Source organism: Ictalurus punctatus, chromosome 6 (genome assembly GCF_001660625.3).
Source record: "Ictalurus punctatus breed USDA103 chromosome 6, Coco_2.0, whole genome shotgun sequence".
Classification (NCBI taxonomy): Eukaryota; Metazoa; Chordata; class Actinopteri; order Siluriformes; family Ictaluridae; genus Ictalurus; species Ictalurus punctatus.
Window position 1 is genome coordinate 31,825,810 of NC_030421.2, and position 18,648 is coordinate 31,844,457.

General features: G+C 45.4%; 1 protein-coding gene across 16 annotated transcripts in view; it reads left to right on the forward strand.

The window, feature by feature from the left end:
- Positions 1–18,648, forward strand: part of LOC108266581 (plakophilin-4) — a 143,485-nt gene that overhangs the window by 76,294 nt on the left and 48,543 nt on the right. For 10 of the 16 annotated variants that reach the window (XM_053680595.1, XM_017470093.3, XM_017470085.3 and 7 more), the window contains 4 exons: positions 4,952–5,064; positions 10,925–10,959; positions 14,314–14,400; positions 16,300–16,499. In XM_053680595.1, coding sequence (XP_053536570.1) covers positions 4,952–5,064; positions 10,925–10,959; positions 14,314–14,400; positions 16,300–16,499 — 435 coding nt within the window. Of the gene's footprint in view, positions 1–3,040; positions 3,183–4,951; positions 5,065–10,924; positions 10,960–13,453; positions 13,779–14,313; positions 14,401–16,299; positions 16,500–18,648 lie in introns of those variants that run through there. The other 6 variants (XM_017470086.3, XM_017470089.3, XM_053680594.1 and 3 more) reach the window with 4 other exon arrangements.

Sequence of the window (18,648 nt, forward strand, 5' to 3'; positions counted from 1 at the left end):
GCCAAAATGGCTGCCGAGCGAACCGACTTGCTTACAAGCGTAAAACCACTCGCCGGGCTCCCGACATTGGATTTCAGTTCGTGTGTTACTCCAAATAAACCCCCTTGAGCTGGATATCGAACATGAGAGAGAATTAGAAAGAGACCGAGGAATGAAGGAGCGTGTCTCCAATCTGCCGTGTGTAATTCCACAAGGATGCTGGGTGCCCCAGACAGTCTGAGTTTGTTGGCACGTCTCACTCGCCTTGTTCATAGAGTGTGAAATTAGTTGTTTTGTTTAGGATACAGTGCTCTTAAACACGTTCTCTTGCCTCTCTTCGTTCTCTTTGTAATTAGCAGCCGCGTCCACAGACCCGATCACGTTCGCGCCTATTCCTCCGGTCCTCTGTTTCTCCGGCCTGCGTCTGAGACGCCAGCCCACGTCCGACATAGCTCTCGCGGGTAACGTGTGAAGAAATCGTATCTAAACGGTGGATGCATGTTTGTTTCAGACAAAGAACATGTGTAGTATGCACAGATGGCTCCTATATGTATGCACTGTGAAATTGTATTACGTCACGCGTTTATTATTTCTAGAGAACGGTGGATTCGAGTCAGCTTCACCTTGGCTTGGCCGTACGCAGGGGGGTGAGAATATCTGGGAGGCCCGGGATGATGTATGGGAATCATTTTAACCATCATTTTGAACAATTTACTAAAGAAAGAAAAATGACCCATTATTCAAGAAGAATAGAGCCACCGGCCTGGTAAGAGTCAGAAGGAGACAGCCAAGATTTAAAAGCTCGCATTTGTTTCAGAGGAAATTCCCCATTCAGATGTGGGGGGGTTGGGGTGGAGTGGGGGGGGGGGGGGGGGGGGGGGGGGTGTAATGGATAGACAGTTTTCCTAATGGCAAGAGAAGCGAGCCAGCAGCTAGGGGGGAGTCTGTGGTTTAAATGCCAACGCTGAGTGTTTATGATGCGTTACTGGGTTTTTATTAGTAGCAGGAAGTTATGATGAATCTACTGCTGTGCCCTCGATTCATGCCGTCATAGACGAGGGTTGTCCGATAGTAAGGTTGGCAGGATGGATCAATAAAGTATACACAAAATAAGATCAGAATTGGGGTCATTACACCAGATGAGGCCCTGTTCACACCTCAGGTATTAGCATCTGTCTCGAGGGATTTGATCACAAGCGGACAGCTGAAACGCATAGCTGTTTACATCTGGCATGTGATCGGATACGTTTCGGTCCTCAGGCAGAAACGTCCCGCAAATCCGTCCGATCTCAGTTACTCGAACGGACCGTTTCAAATGTTTTGATCACATGGTCTGATGATGAAACTTATAAATGACCGTGAGATCAGACGACAGCTGTTGGTTGTTTCTTCTCTTTGGTTGTAGCGTGGTTTGTATCCCTTAGCCTAGCGGTGCCATATTCTCTCTCAAGGTCAGTGGCGAGGAAAAAGGTTCAATTCAATTCCATTTTATTCGTGTAGCGCTTTTAACAACGGACGTCGTCTCAAAGCAGCCTTACAGAAACATATAAACACAGGAGACAGGTTTAAAGTGTGTGGATTTATCCCTGTTGAGCGAGCCGGTGGCGAGGAAAAACTCCCTGAGATGACACGAGGAAGAAACCTCGAGAGGAACCGGACTCAGAAGGGAACCCGTCGTCATCTGCGTAACGACGGAGAGTGTGAGAGTAAAAGAACGTTCGTTACGGTGTTTATATGAAGTCTGTTTGTTGATCTAGTCCACTGTTCACTAAAGGAGACCCGAGTGCAGAACCGCATGTTGCGATCGCAGTCCTAAGGCCATCGCAGCACGGTTGAGCTGTAGACAGTTAAGGCCGTCCCTTCTCGATGTCTGGGATGTATCAAGACGCCTTTGTGTTCACACTACAAATGTCATGCAGTCATATGCGTCCCAAACCCCCTCCGAACGCGGTTTGAAGGATCGGATCCCAGTGGCACCGACCTTCGAGGCACATCGGACCCCGTTCACACCTGTACTCGTGATCGGATCACCCAGGACACCCGTCGGTGCCTAATCTCTTCCTCCTTTCATAGGCCGCCATTACTTTTGCCCTAATTGAACGGTTAGACTTATTTATCATATTTTACGGAGTCCTTTCTTCCAAGACCTGAAAGTGCAGCAACTCACCCGTCAAGATCCGAAGCCCTACGATAGAGGTTTACGTCCGCGAGTGTTCCTTTACGTACGTTGACACAGTCTCAGGAGCCAAATCTCTTGTGCAGATTACTCCTGCGAATGACACACGGATAAATTCGTGTGCAGCTCGATTAATGCGGCTCAACGTCCTCGTGTAGAAAGGGGAAAAGAACTAGCCAACTGGCGCCCCTTCGACCGTCCCCATACCGCTCAATGTAGACGTGCCTGTGTCGCTATTATATATGGGGGGGGGGGGGGGGGAATAAGACTACGGTTGAAACGTCCGGTTTGAATTTCGAACACGAAACCACCCGAACACAATGGCTTTAAGAAACGAATCAGATTTGCCCCGATGTCTTTGACGGGTGCTTAGAGGTGTGAACCGAACAGCGGTGAGTCAGGACGCTTTCCCGGATTGCGAAGCCATTAGCGTTATTACACCTTCTTTAAAGTTTAAAGGGCAGATGGCACGGGCATTCTAGCGATAGTCGTGCTTTATTACAGATTACAACCTCTTCACCTGAAGTTTAAACACGATCCTGTGCGAACCTGCGAGGCAGGTTTGACCTTTATAGGGCTCTGTAGCTGCTCAGAGTCGGCCAGAACAAGAGGTTTCAGGAGTGTATTCCAGGAACGTGTGTGTGTGTGTGTGTGTGTGTTGCATTTCCTCAGGAAACTGGGCCGAATGTTCTTGGAGTTCCACGGAAAGTCTCTTGCATTACACCGGTGGCGTGAGTGAGAGATTAGACAGAGAGGAGAGGAGAGGAGAGAGCGTGAAGAAGGGGAGGAAAAGAAAAGACAGAGACGGGAGGGGTGGAGCGGTAACCTCACCGCAGGCAGCACTTTCAGCCCTCACACACGCTCGCACACGCTCACACACACGCTCACACACATGCTCACACACATGCTCACACAGTCACAGCGTAGCAAAGGCAGAAGGGAGAACAGAAGGCGAGCGGACGAGTGGAGTGAACGAGGTCTAACTTCAGTTAGGTCCCGGGCTGTCTGTCCTGCCACGTAGAGAGAGGTAAAGTAGCGCACGTGTCTTTTTTTAACTCGGGAATAAAACAGACGTGGTGTCATGGTGATGATCGGAGGCTGGATTGTCAGTAGTAAATTAGTCGTGTCTCGGTTGTGAAGATCGTCTCCGTGTGATGAGGGTTGAGATGTTGTGTGTTTAGTTATAATCTTGTTTCAGAAAAGGTTTAGTAATCAATGTACCTACAGGCATGTGGCTTTAGTGTGTGTGTGTGTGTGTGGTGTGTAGGTCTACTTCAGATATGCAGCGTGTTGCCTATAAAGCGCATTTAGATCATAGAAGTCAGGATTCATTTAGAGACCAAAGTGTCCCCAGTGTACATCACGCACCTTTCCACATTTCCCTAGAGTCAGATCTACGCAGTTTTCAGTCCGTTATCCCACACGTATTCGATCACTCGGAACACGTTTGCCGTCTGATATTTCCTTCTAGGCTAATATGGGATATATACACGACACAAACAACATATAACAAATAACAGGAGTCATTTTTCATACATGCCTCATGCCTTTCATGCCTCGAATCACATCCAGTGTCCCGGCGATGGGATTTACATCGACTAACTTGTTACGGAAGATGAAGCGGCCAGCGGACTTTGTAGCTCGGTGGGACTCGAGTCATGGGGGCGGCCATCTTGGAAACCCGTCCATCCAGGATTTCACGATTTCGCGATCGCAGGAGTGAACACAAAATCAAGCAAACTCCGCAAATATCCAGAGGAGCTCGCGATTCTTTCTTTCTTTCTTTCTTTCTTTCTTTCTTTCTTTCTTTCTTTGTTTTTTTTTTTTTTTTCAGGGCCAAGACGCATCACGTGACATCGTCACGACGCGCGTTCAGCCAAAGCCCTCTTCGATTCACGTGAACATGAGTGCAGTTAAAAGGTCTCATCTAGCAACAAACATCACCGCGAAAGACTGCGCAAAACAATTTCACGCAATCGCGATTTCTCCAATTCAAGTAGTTTCCTGCAAAAAAAAAAAAAAATTACAAATCGAAATAAAAAAAAAATTCTACTCGCATTCTCGGCCGCAACTATCGCAATATAAACTCTGCAGAATTCCTGCACAGACTGCTTAACGCTTACCGGCCTACGTTTAAACATAACAATGTGAGTACAGTCCGTTACGTGACCGAGCGCTAGCCTGCTTTCAGGCAAATGCTGATTGGTTGAGGCAGGGAGGTGTGTCCAATCGAGTACTCCGAAATGTTGCGACGAAACCCGTCTTCAGTGGATCGATCGAAGGCGTCGGAGTAATACGGACGAAGTAATTCTCGAATCTGACCGCAACCTGATCTCGCCGCGACCAGTGAAGAAAAATACCGAGCTCAAAGCATCCGGAAAGTTCTGAAGTGCATCGGGATAAGTCTTAAACCGTAATAAATAAATGATCGGATCTTTTGTGCGGCTTTGCATATCCATCCTACGTAAGCATATTATTATTATTTCATTATATTTCATACAAAATTCCCTCACATCATCAAAGCGCTTTTGGTTCGAGATGGTGGCAGGCGTAAAGGAGCGGGGGGATTTACACGCGCGTCAGGTTTTTCGACAAGAAACCTTTCAGCATAGGATACAACCCGTGAATCCTCGCTCCTCTGGAAGCTCCCTCGCCTCCTCGCGGCGCAATCAGAGAATCGATACGTCCTTCAAGACGGTTGGCGTCGATCGGTTTCCGGGCCGGAGGAGCGAGGGAGCATCGGTTTGAGTATTGAGAAGCACGCTGAGTCTTTTTGTCTCTCTCGTGTTCCTGTAGGAGCTCCAGTTTGAGAGGCTGACCCGGGAACTGGAGGTGGAGCGACAGATTGTGGCCAATCAGCTGGACCGATGCCGACTGGAGGCGGAGTCACCGGGAGCTGCGAGTGGCAGGTACAGCACACACACACACACACACACACACACACACACACTCAGCATGACTCTAGTTCTAGTCCAAAGACCAACAGATGCCTTTTTGTTGTAAGTCCTTTTCTCTTTACTAACCCACTCTCGGGCTTTTTCTTCCAATAATCCAGTCAAACTGTAAACATGAGAATGTATCTGCATGAAATATCTCCATCGGGTCGTTTACCATTGTGGTCACATCTCAGACACATTCTGCAGTCTGTAAGAAGTCTGCACGCAAGCTTCCCTACTCACGATCCGCGCGAACGCCGAGGTGACGCAAGTGATTTGTGGAGAAATGGCTTTTCCTGAGTGTGGGTTAATTTCTATACACTCAGGCTTACAGCACGTCCTCGTGCTAAGCTACAATTAGTCTGATTGCATGGAGCAAATCAGTCCGACGGACCGAGATTTATTTATTTATTTACCCCCCCACACACCTCCCTTTGCACATGCACATTTCTTCACGCTTGAACGCTTGACCTCTTTCTTTCTCCGTCACAGAGACGCACACTCCTGTGCTTTGTTTCAAACGACGGTGCGTACTCGGGCCGATGTGGGTGTCCTGTGGTGCTCATGCATCGAGAAACCATTTGATGTTTGTTGATGGCGGTGGGTGTGTGCGCTAGGAACTTGTGTGTGTGCGTGAGAGTTTGTGCTGTGTATTATGAAGATGTGGTTGTATGGTTAGAGCCGATTCTGTCTCAGGGTTTACTTCCTGTCAACTTTCGGGGTGGTCGAATCGCGATTCATCGCAGTTTCCGGCCTCCTCGGCGGATATGTCGGCGCGTCAATCTCGTTTTCGTCGATTCGATCGTTTCCGGTGCGTTCGGGTACAGGATTACAGATGACATCGTTCATACGTCTGAATTATTTCTCAGTCTCGCCGTGTTCATGCTTAGTGCGGATTGAGATTTAGATTTCAGTGATTTATCTCTTCGAAAAGGACAGTTCTGTGTTTTAATATACAAAAAAAAAAACCAACAGGGATCTTGGGAAACAGGAAGTTGGGAAAAACGAATTTATTTAGCCATCAAGACACCAAGCTATTAAATCTACGTGCCTCTGTTTTAAAAAGCACAACATATTAATAACGTATAAGAGTCACGATGGTCAGCCCTGGCGTCTTTGCGAAAACATTCCTGTGCCGTCGTGTGAATGTGTCGCTGTGCGTCGATATACCGGGACCTCCGTTATGAGAGCGTCACCGGTGCGTCCTCAAAAACCTTTCACGCGGCGCTTACTTATCCGTCCCTGAATATCCTCATCACTTTCATTCCCGTCGCCCGTCCTATCATCGTCCGTAGCTTGCAGCTTTCGCACGATGAAACGGCTCCTCTGTTTCCTTTCCATCTGAGTCATGAGCGAGCTGCAGATCAGACGTCTCATCAGACCGCGTCTCGGACCGAGCCGGAGACGTTATAGCGCGCTCGGAGGACTCGGTCTTAATCTTAATAACTTTAACTCAGAACTTCGGATCTCGGCTAGGGGATTTATACGTGCACTGTAATGATTATCTTCATATGCTGCTGTACAAATGGTGTGTGTGGGTGGGTGGATGGGTGTTGGGGGGGTTGGGCTGAAAGTGTAGCTCTTTCGGATGAGACGCAGTGCTGATGATGCGGAGTCAGGTGTGCGTTTACCCACAAGTCCGTGTTTAAGCGTGCATTATGGAGCGTACTATTCTGGGATTCTGCGGCGTATTAGAGCCCTCGGGCTCGACTTCATCACCTGCTTCACCTGCATGGAGCGCACACACACACACACACACACACACACACACAAGAAGGGTCAGAGACTGATATGAGTCCATGTATATAAACAGAACGGGATGGATATGAAAAGTACGATCGAGATCTAAATAGAGCGTAAAGACAGAAAGTTTGTTTGCTAGACGAATGGAGAGAGATGATGAAACGAATGGGTGGACTGATCATGTGATCGAAAGAAGGTATGGAGAGGGATGGGGATGATCTGATCTGAAGGCGTATGATTAAATGTTCGAAATCGGTGCCGGAGACAGAAATGTAATCGTGCCGACATACTCATTTCTTCCATTAGAAAACTAACATCGTATCTGTTTTTTTTATTTCCTTTAAACGGACGACTCGGAGCGGAGCGTTCCGAAAAGCAGCCGATAAGAGTCCGGCGTCGGCGGGAATGTCTTTAATACTGTTTAAAAAGCATCTCGGGGGGAAATCCCTCAAGAAATCGGGTGAGAAAACGCCAAGAGTACGTTTCTGGAAATTTCTCGGCGGAAAGGGCGTCGAAGATGCTCAAATATTCAATTATTTTTGATTTCTTTTGGATTTTTTTATCACGACGTAATTCCTATAGTTCCATTTGTGTTACTCCAGAGTTTTCATGACTTTATTATTATTCTAAAATGTGTGTGGGGGGGGGGAATTAAAATAAAGAACCCTGCCCTTCTAGAGTTAGGACTACTTAGGACTTTGTGGTTATGTGTAATGTTTTGCTCCAGTGATGGAAAAAAAGGGGTTCGGGCTAGAATAAAAGTAGGATTTGGTGAGACTTCAGTAAAAGGAAGTCTATCCAGATCATCACTCATTTTGAAAAAAACCCCCAACCCTGGAGTATTCCGTTAACCTTCGCTGGACGTGTGTGAACATGAACGAATGCTGTCCCCGGCTGTGACGTTCACCACTGGCTCTGCTTCAATGGCCCATTCACTGTACAATGGAGCCCCATCAGAGCTTCATGCCTGCCACCACTCGAGCTTTTATCTCCTTTTGCGCTAGAGCAATCACCGACTCCAACCTTCACCCCCAACCCAAACCACTCCACCTCCGTCGGGTCTCCAAGCCGGTGCTCGATACACGCTCTATTCTTCCACGTAGCCCCGTGCTACTGGAACATCCCTTATATCTGGTAGATGTATACCTGTTCTGTTCTTCACTCTCCTCGACACACATATTATAACACGCACACACAATGCAGACACACGCAGCCTCGTCGGCAAGTTAACAGGCCGTTCACACCTCGGCCGAATGGCAGTAAATCGCCATCTTTTCATTAGGGGCGCTCCAGCAGAGCGGGTGATCTCGCAGCCTGTTCTTTTTTTAATTCGGATGTAAGCTCGTTTGCAGTAGCCAGGGGCAACGGGATGGACGACTCCAGTACGCGCATAGCAATAACACCCCCGTTTAAAGGTTACCGCAAGAGCTGAAGCTCAGTCTAACACAAATCACGATCCAATCGAGAAGCATATCACATCGGGATGCGCCAGGCAAAATGTTTGGGACGTTTCGTTATCGTTTACACACTACCGACGATGATGTAAGGCAAAAACGAGTGTTCGGTTAAATCCTTAAATCTTTGCATTTATATTCAAGTCTTCGTCGCTCACCCTCGGATTGCCCCGAGACCCTGGATGTCAACGACCGCTTTATTAACGCGAGCTCGTCCGATTTCCGAGCGCACACGAGTCTAGGTCCGTCCTGCAGTCGGTATCGGACAGCGTCGGTATCTGCCGTAGTCACGACCTGTGTGCGTTGTGTGCTAATTAGCGCGATCCGCCACTAACCCGTTATTTTGATTCTTTCCGGTTATGAAATTGAACGAATTCGCCGTTATTCAGGGAATTTAGGAATAAAACAGTTTTATCGTCCTTTTTAATGCTATAATCGTGTAAACATGTTGTATACTATGAGCTTCTTTTTTTCAATTATTATTATTATTATTATTATTATTATTATTTTAACGTGTAGAGGCTTTTAAATCAGAATGGACTGGATTTTTATGTATTAAAAAGAAATAATAATAATAATAATAAGGAACATACTACAATAGTAAGCAACCAAATAAACACTGTATTCACATAACTGGGAAGAGTTACACCATTAGGTTTAACCTTTTTTTTAAAAAAAAAAAAAAAAAAAAAAAAAAATGGAGGAAGGGCGTGTTTTCTAATGGTTTAGAGGACTTGCTGGTTATTATGCTAAGTGCGGAGTTCTGGGGTGTGGGTGTTTGTGCTGCTCACTGCTTTTATCGGCTTTGTTCAGCACAGAATCGCTGAAACCTTGTACTTTATGACATGCTTGCTCTTTGTAATCCATTGCATGTGCTTTTTTTTTTTAATCTTTATCTGTCTTCGTTGTGCTTTTGGGCAGTGGCGGCTCGACGGTCACGGCTCGGGGTTACTGATCAGAAGGTCGGGGGTTCAAGCCCCAGCTCTGCCAAGCTGCCACCGTTGGGCCCTTGAGCAAGGCCCTTAACCCTCTCCGCTCCAGGGGGCGCCGTTTCAAGGCCGACCCCGCGCTCCGACCCCAACTTCCTAACAAGCTGGGCTATGACTTTCACTGTGCTGTAATGTATATGTGAGAAATAAAGGATCCCTTCTTCTTTTCATTCATACTCAGCGTCTCTATTGTACAGTATCGCCAAATATTTGTGGACACATGACCCTCGGGCTCGCATGTGGTTCTCCCCCAAACTTTTACCACGGAGTCGAAAGCACACAACTGTATAGATGTCTCTGTGCGCCGTAGCGTTACAATTTCCCTTCACTGGAATGAAGAGGCCCAAAACGTTTCCAAGCATGACGATGCCCCCGTGTACAAAGCCAGCTCCATGAAGACATGGTTTGCCATGGTTGTACTGGAAGAACCCGAGCGTCCTCCACAGAGCCCCCGACCCCTACTGAACCCCTTTGGGATGATCTGGAACGCTGACTGTCGCCCGGTCCTCCCAAGCGCCTGATCTCACTGACGCTCTTGTTTCTGAACGGACGAATCCGCACAGCCACGCTCCAAAATCTGTGGGAAAACCTTCCCAGAAGCGCGGCGGTTATCGTAACAGGGCGGACCAAACGCGGAAAGGGATGTTCGACAAGCACGTATGGGAGTGAAGGTCAGGTGTTCACAAAATTTTTGATTATATGGTGTCTATACGTGACACTGCAGCTCCTTCACCCTCTTCGTCTTCTCCCGTACTCTTCCACAAGCACAGCGTTTCGGCTGCGTATCTCCCGGGTTCCCAGCATGCTTCCCATGCGCTCACCGATCACGTGACCCGCTCGCCGTTTTCATGCACAGAAAGTCACTCTGCCCCGACTTCACACAGTGACCGTCGGTCTCCCTTCTTGACCTATCGTCGCACTTTTTTTTTTTTTTTGCACAGCAAGAGCTAAAAGAGAGAAAATATCTCTCTATTTTCTAGCTGCTTGTGCTTTCAGAGGCAGAACGGTGCGAGAGAATGGATGTCAGAGAAGCCACTGGGTAAAATTGCCACTGGTGTGCGTTCTCAGCCAGCCATTATCTCACACGCACATGCCAGCACAGCCGGGTTTTTCACCTTTACACGCTGTGTAATTATTACTGTGCTTGTGGTTACCTGTTTTACGGCTGCTAGCAGGGAGCAGTCAGAAGGCAAATGCTTTTCATTCCTAACGCCTGGCTTGGACAGATAATCGCTCTGTGGTCTTTCGACTCTCTTTTGAAAAATCACGTTCCAGCGTTCAGACTTCACATCCGGGAGCCGTAGTCCTCTTACGTTATGTCTGTTTTAGTTTTAGATCCCGATGTTGTCATGAACCGTCACGAAGGTATTTGTGGTGTTGTGTCTATCGGTCTTAAGCTCACGCTCTGATTGGTAGATTGTTTTATTATTATTATTATTATTATTATTTTTGGTAGGAGGGGAGATAGCTGTACCGACCTTGATTCTCGAAGCGCAAAACGGCACATAACACACGACGGGAGTTCTTTCATCGGCGGTTTTTTATTTTCCCATAGACCCCAATGTCGCCATGTGTTTAGATCAGTTCTATAAACATTTCCATTCGATTTCTCTTCCTTTATTAATCCTATTTCTTTCTTCCCTGCAGTTCCTCTGAGAAGTCCCTCCACTGGAGACCTACAGGTAATATCTTAATCAATCTAACTACCAGCAATAATACTATTTCTGTATTTCCGACCTTAAATTTAAACGTGATCGTCTTTAAATGTAGGCTTTTTGATCTCCGGACTCATGCCACGCCTGATTGCGACGGAAGTAAATACATTTGTCTTGATGTTCCCATCCTCTATTTGATTATCCGTTCAGGGGTACGGGAAATAATAAGAGGATGTTCAGGATCGGATTTAATCAGGAACGACGTGACTCAATTAACATTAATGCTAGGCTTATTCCAATCCCGCTACATAATACATCTCGACGTTCATATTTATCGTGGAGACCTCGAAGGATCAAAGATACAACCCTGGGTCCCGTCCGTACGCGGAAAAGATTCTTAGGCAGACGAATTTGTAAGACGGATCGCATATTTCCTTCTCCGAGACGATCGGGCTTATAAATCGGCGAGCAAAACCCGTTTCCGTCCGACAGCCGGTGAAAAGTCGACGTCCGTTATTAGTGATAGTCCCACCTGTCATTAAAGGGTGGACGGTAAGGAGGGAATGAAAATGTAATAGCGGTTAATAACCGTTCAAAGTAAAACATCTGCCCGAGGGAACGGGGGGAAATACAGCAAGACTCGTGCGCACGAGAGGAGGAATGAGCCGTCGAATCGATCGCACTAACGCACGCTGTCGCTAAATAGATTTCAGCTCGTACGATCGTAGCGTAAATGAATTAGAACGGCTACACCGGGACATTAGCATCAGGTGCACGTCATTGCCTTTGTTTAGCTTTGTAATAATGGATCATATTAAGTACCGCTGTGGGTCCAATTTTCCACAGGCACTGACTGACGCCTCATTAGCGTAACCTCTCAAATCTCACCGCTATTACCTTTCCAATATTATTAATAAAGCTGACATTTGGGTTGCAAGCGCAAAGGATTTCCACAGTCGGTGAGGGGAAAAAAAAAAACCCCCCGAAACACGGCATTTTGATACGGCCCGGCTGTGATTACGGCTCTAAACGACACCGTCCCTTCACGCCGACTTCTCTTCGTGTCTAATTAAACGTCACTAAGAGCAGATCTGGAGAGCACGCTGTAGAAATGTCCAGCGAATTAACCTGCAATTAGTGATAGCGTGAGAAAATCCACTGTAATAATAATGCACATCTATATCCTGCCAAGCAAAAAAATAAATAAATAAAAGGAGAAAAATGTGCGCAGTGTCAACTTTAGCGTCGTCGGTGTCCTGATTATACGTTTCGTAAGCCTGTACACACATAATACTGATGTTTTATTGCTTCCAAGCTTTTGTTGAAATCCAAGGCTGTTGGAATGCACTCAGCTAAAATGGCTGCCACCCAAATGACTGACTGTGTGTGTGTGTGTGTGTGTGAGTGTGAGTGTGAGAGAGAGACTGAGGAGGGCTGTTTAGCTGGGAACCTTGAGATATTTAGCTAAGAAACAAGTTGACATGTAACATAGAACATATTGTTCAAAACAAAACGCCGGTCCAAGTTTGTCCAGTTTGAAATCAGTGATCAAGGCTTCAATTCAGTCTCAGTATAATAGTTTGTGTGTGTGTGTGTGTGTGTGTGTGTGTGTGTGAAAATTCTCTTTTTTTACGACTAGAAGTCTGAGTGACATGGCATACTCAGACTTCACATTATATAACATATATGATGTTTATAGTGCCAGAACATTGTCTGAACTCTGGTCTCCATGCAGAATACTTAAAAATATTCAATATTCTTGATTTCTAATGGTTCGAAATGCTCCGTTTGACGAAACATTCGGAAAAACGCTGGATTTAGGTGGGGGGGGGGGCATTTCATACTTGTGTAATTTCACAACTAATAAGGCTCTTCTCGCGAACTTGCAGACAGGAAGTCCGAGCGACCTCGTGTTGTAGTGGTCGGCCGACTCCCACAGCCCGCCGATAGTGTTCAGGATACGCCGTGAGAAAAGTCGGAGAGTGGCTTAGCGGACCAGCTGTTTATAGAGAGCAGAGGAGACTCTTACTGAAGCCGTGACGGTGTACGGATGAAATTCTCGCTAGATAGTTTTTGCAGTGTCACTGTTTGTCCTGGCGGCGCCGTGGGTTTAGAGCGATGAAGTCCAGACTGCCAGTGATAAAGCAGAATGACCAGTGACCGAGTGAGAGTCATTAGGGTGTGTGTGTGTGTGTGTGTGTGATGGCCAGATATGGCTCCGGGATTTGTAGCGTCCCCGATGGTAATGAACTCCCGTTATAGAGTTAAGCTTGATTACTGCTCACCGTATCAGCCATATGCTGAGAGCTCATAAACGATAACCCAATTATAGCAATTCGTTAGCTTTATCCCACGACTCGCATCAATAATTCACTCAACCATCTGGATGCATATTTTTTTTTGGGGGGGGGTAAAGTTTTCACGTACACTGCAAATCGGTCCTTTTTCCTTAAAGATCACAGCTTGTTTTTCCGAGATTGATGTGGCTGTGCTGCGCTGGCCGTGGACGTGACTTGCGAAGACTGCGGCGTGTTTGTGAGGAGATGGCGAGGAAGCTCTGCAGACGCACTCGGTGCGGCGAGAGCTCCCGCGTCGAGATGTCAGGGCCGCTCGGCCACGGAGTGGACCGATACGAGTAAACGGCCTGCCGAAGAAACAAACACACACACGCACGGTCTCTCTGTAGAGTCCGCCGTCATCCATAAGAGACAGAGCTGCACGACGTTGCACAGCAGAATTTTAAGAGCGGGGACTTCCTGCCTCCTCATACAGATTTGCGCTGGACCGGGAAATAGGGACGCGTTTAAACGTCAGCGGAAGAGGGGTTTGGATACAACGTTACCTTAGTAAGAGTTTCAAGACAACACTTTGCCTTCTAATTATTAGCCATGGCCCTTGACTCTGTGATTATCTCTGGCTTTTTATTCTTCTTCTTATTCTTATTATTCTTTTATTTTATTTATATAAACAAGAAATTCAAGAGGAGTTCTGTAGGGACTTGGCTGGTTGAACTGAAAGACCGTTCCAGAAAAGCTGTGGCTAATGCTAATACCTAATCCTTAGCTCTCACACAGTGCGTGTGTGTGTGTGTGCGTGCGTGTGTGTGCGTGTGTGTGCGTGTGTGTGTGTGTGTGTGTGTGTGTGTGTGTGTGTGTGTTAGTGCTATTTCATTTGAAATCTAGTTAAAGAGGAAACAAATAGGATTTATTTCCATAAAAGCTCCATTTCCATGATACCTCCAGGCTTAGCTTCTGACTGGGTATAATCTCAGCGTGTACCCAAAAGCTTAAAACGTAAGATGCTTACACCTCCGAGGCCAGCCCATAACCGTTTTTTTTCTTTCTTTCTTTCTCCATTTTTATTTTTTTTATTTTTCCATAGATGTGTCGAGTTCCGCCGATGCCAAGTCTGTCAGGGAGCAGCTGTCGCTGTGCTCACCGGAGCAGAGCTCTCTGCACGAAAGTGAGGGTCCGTCTGCACACGACACTCTCGATCAGGAGCCACACCGCAGCTCACACGGGGATGGGATGCCGCATTCGAACGAACAGCGCAAGCAAAGACGTCGTCGTTTAAAAGCGGTTTTCAGTACAGATACGACATTTTCCCCACCGCACCCTAGTCACATGACGCATTTGGCAGGGAATTCTGTAACATTTGAGATGTGAAATTCCCACTTTTAAGATCAATAACTCAGAAAATCTGAACCACAGAGCTACCACACCGTCTTCACCGTACGAGGGGTGTAATAATCAGACGACCGATAAATAAATCGACATCGATTTAAAAGGCGGCGACCGAAATCGATCGAATCATTCGGTATACAGTATATAATCAATCAGAAATCTTATGATTATTGATTATTTATTGATTATTGGGGGGAGGAAAAAGGACAAAAACTAGTGTGTAAAAACATTTTATTTAACTAGTTAGTAATTCATTAGGCTAACGGGGCGATCTGCATGTAACTCGGATACTTTGAAGTTATTCCTTCTCTACATCATCATCATCGTTCGGGAATTAACACTAGGCCTACCCCAGATCTGGACAAAGTTGCTCATATATTGATCAGAGGATATTAAAGCGCATCTTATCGCAAATTAAATGATCAAATGGTGGCCTTAAGAATCAAAATTGTACCATAGTGTAAGCAGAGTCAAATATCTAACCTTAAAGATGCGTTAGGTAAGATTCGTCTTTTTTTTTTTTTCTTTCCATGAGTAGGTCTTTAACAGTTAGGTGTGTGTCTATAAAATGATTGACAGGAGGCACATCCAAACACAAGCGAGCATTCTAGGCCATGCTATATATGTGTGTGTGTGTGTGTGTGTGTGTGTGTGTGTGTGTGTGTGTGTATATATATATATATATATATATATATATATATATATATATATATATGTATATATATATATATATATATATGTATGTATGTATATATGTGTGTGTGTGTGTGTGTATATATATATATATATATATATATATATATATATATATATATACACAGTATATATATATATATATATATATATATATATATATATATATACACAGTATATATATATATATATATGTATATATATGTGTATGTGTGCATGTATATATATATATGTATGTGTATATATATATATATATATATATATATATATATATATATATATATATATATATATATATACATGCACACATACACATATATATATATATATATATGTATGTATGTGTGTGTGTGTGTATATATATATATATATATATATATATATATATATATATACATACATACTGTGTGTGTATATATATATATATATATATATATATATATATATATATATATATATATATATATATATATATATATATAAAATATAGCATGGGTATATATATAATACATATATATATTGGTAGGACACTTTTATTAATAATTCAGTCGAAGGTATTTATAACCGAGGCTCTATCTTTATCATTCATCCCCTCAGAGGTTTCTCATATCTCGCGTGTCAATCTCCTCGTTAAAGTCTTAGTGTAACAGTCGTAGTATTTAATTTGTGTTATGTACAGCATTCTTTCCCCCCCCCCCCCCCAAGTACAAGAATTCATTCTTGTCTGTTCTTGTCCATGATAATCAAACAGATGCGGTGGATCCAGTCTGGTCTACCATTAGTCCGATCTTCCTGAATTCCTTTCATCACTGCTCCGATGATGAGCCCGCTGAAAGTAAATTTGAGCCGAAATCACATTACAGCGGCTCACGACTCAGGATCGGCGCTGTTCAGACGAAGCAAACGCTATAATGTTCTGCAGACTGCGGACGTGTGCGCGACGTAACCTTAATAAATAAAAAAAAAACGTGCTGTTCTCGGTCATCCTCAGGGTCCGTTGGGAACTCGCGCAGTTCCACGCAGATGAACTCGTATTCTGACAGCGGCTACCAGGATGCAGGCAGCTACTACAGCAGCCAGAACGTGGGAAGGACGGAGATGCGGCTACAGCACTCGTACCCAGGCGGCGGTCCCGCCGGCAGCAGCACGCTCATGAGGAACTCCAGGGCAGAGGGCCAGGCTTCCAGCCAGGTGGGAGTCATTTGTTAAAAAAATAAATAAATAAAAATCACATATACCCGCTTTACTGTGTGACGTAAAGAATAGATTCAAATATTAGACTAGAGATGGATAGATAGATATAATAGGATAGAATGGGATGGGTAGATAAATCAATTTCTAAATCCAAGATGAGCCCGTGCTTCTTCGTTTCATCCAGTCGGAGATTCAGCGTGAGTATGAAAACCCCATTACTGCTGCTGGGCCACAGAGAAAGTCAGGTTATTATCCAGCATACAATAACTAGAGCAGCCCGAGATGCTCTGCAATCGTCTCCGAGGAAATTGATCCATAACTCGTGCGTATATAGAAGACCAAAATGCACACACAGAGTTCTTTTACAGCACCCTTAATAAATAAATCTTTTTTTTTTAAATTATTTTATTATTTTTATTTGTTACGTGCGCTGACGTTGACTGAGCAGGGCTATTCGCAGAGGAAGAATGTGCAGGGCCGCTGTCAGAGGGGAGCGCTCGAGTGCAGGGTTTTATTTAGCACTCCACTTTTTCTTTATTATATTAGTACTTTATATACTGTAACACTTTTCTCAAACTCAAGGCCGTGAGTTCCGGCGTGTGGCGGGTAGGACGAGCCGAACTTCTTGGTTATTAGCGAGAGACGTATAGCGGTGAGTAAAGAGATGGAGGGGAGAGTTGAGGCTTCACGGGGGCTTTTGGGTGCTGTGAAGCTGAAAGGAACCAAGGGTGCTACAAGTAAACTGGAACTAACCTTAACAACCAGTCGGGGGGGGGGTGTATGGGTGTAATAGTTCTCCGAGGTACCCAAAATCACAGCTGTTTAAGGCTTTGTAATTGAGTGGCAGGATTTTGTAGGGGTGTAGAGTGGGTGAAGTGTAGGCAGGTATATTGGAGAACTCTAGAAGTTGACTTTTGGATATATTGAAGATCACGGTGTAATTCTCACAACGAGAATTTCAGACGGAAGGTTATGACCGGGGGTTTGAGCATCCGTAGAACTGAGCATTGTAGAGGTTAAAGATTGCTGGTGAGAGAGCAGGTAAAGAAATGAGGAGTCAAAGCTTATGCCAAGGTCCCGAGCTGTTTTGCGTCGGTCTGACACTAACCGAATCATCGCCAAGGCACGAGAATACATACTTCGGTATTGAAGACTTGGAAGAACATCTGTTCGAACTGTATTGTAAGCGTTTAAGGTAATTCGGTGGCATCCAACACTCGAGCTCACGTACGCAGGCTAATAAAGACGGGCCGCGTGAGATGTGGTGCGTGTCGTCCGCGTAACAATGACGACTAAGGCCGTGACAGCGAGTGAGATAGCCAAGGGGGCGCACGTGGATTATGAAAAGAAATGGACCGGATACAGAACCCTGAGAGACACCGCTGAGAGCCACAAGCTGAAGAGGATTTGTGTTTGTTGAGGGTAATGAAATGTCTGTTAATGAGGTAGGAGAGGGCTAAATCCGTCATGGCTGAAAGCTGTGCAGTGAGTATGTCATGTAAGATAGTATCAAATGCGGCGCTCAGATCAAGGAGCAGGATAATACTAAGGGTTGCCGAAGGTTGTCTACAGTTCTCTGTGTCTGTGGTATGGAATGTAGGAATCCAGAGTGGAAAGGCTCATACAAGTTGGTAGTAACTAGACGTGCTTGAGTCTTTTCAGTACATTTGCAACAAAAGGGAGATTGAATATTGACCCATAGTTAGCTAGATCACTTCTTTTATTTCTATTATACTTCCATTATTTCTATATTCCAGAGCCATGTCTCCCTGCAGGTCTCGCCTGGCGTCCCACCGAAGCTAAGCAGCGTTGAGCCTGGCCGCTACCTGGATGGGAGACCTATTGGGGAGAACTATGGTTGCTGCTGGAAGTGGTATTATCGAGGCCAGCAGGGGGCGCTCACCCCGTGGTCTGTGTGGGTCCTAATGCCCCAGTATAGTGACGGGGACACTATAGTGTAGAAACAGCACCGTCTTTCTGATGAGACGTTAAACCGAGGTCCTGACTCTCTGTGGTCCTTAAAAATCCCACGACACTGGGTCATGACCCCATAATAATCCCCATCCCTGAATTGGCTACATCACTCTCTCCTCTCCACTAATAGCTGGTGTGTGGTGGGAGTTCTGGTGCAATACGGCTGCCGTCG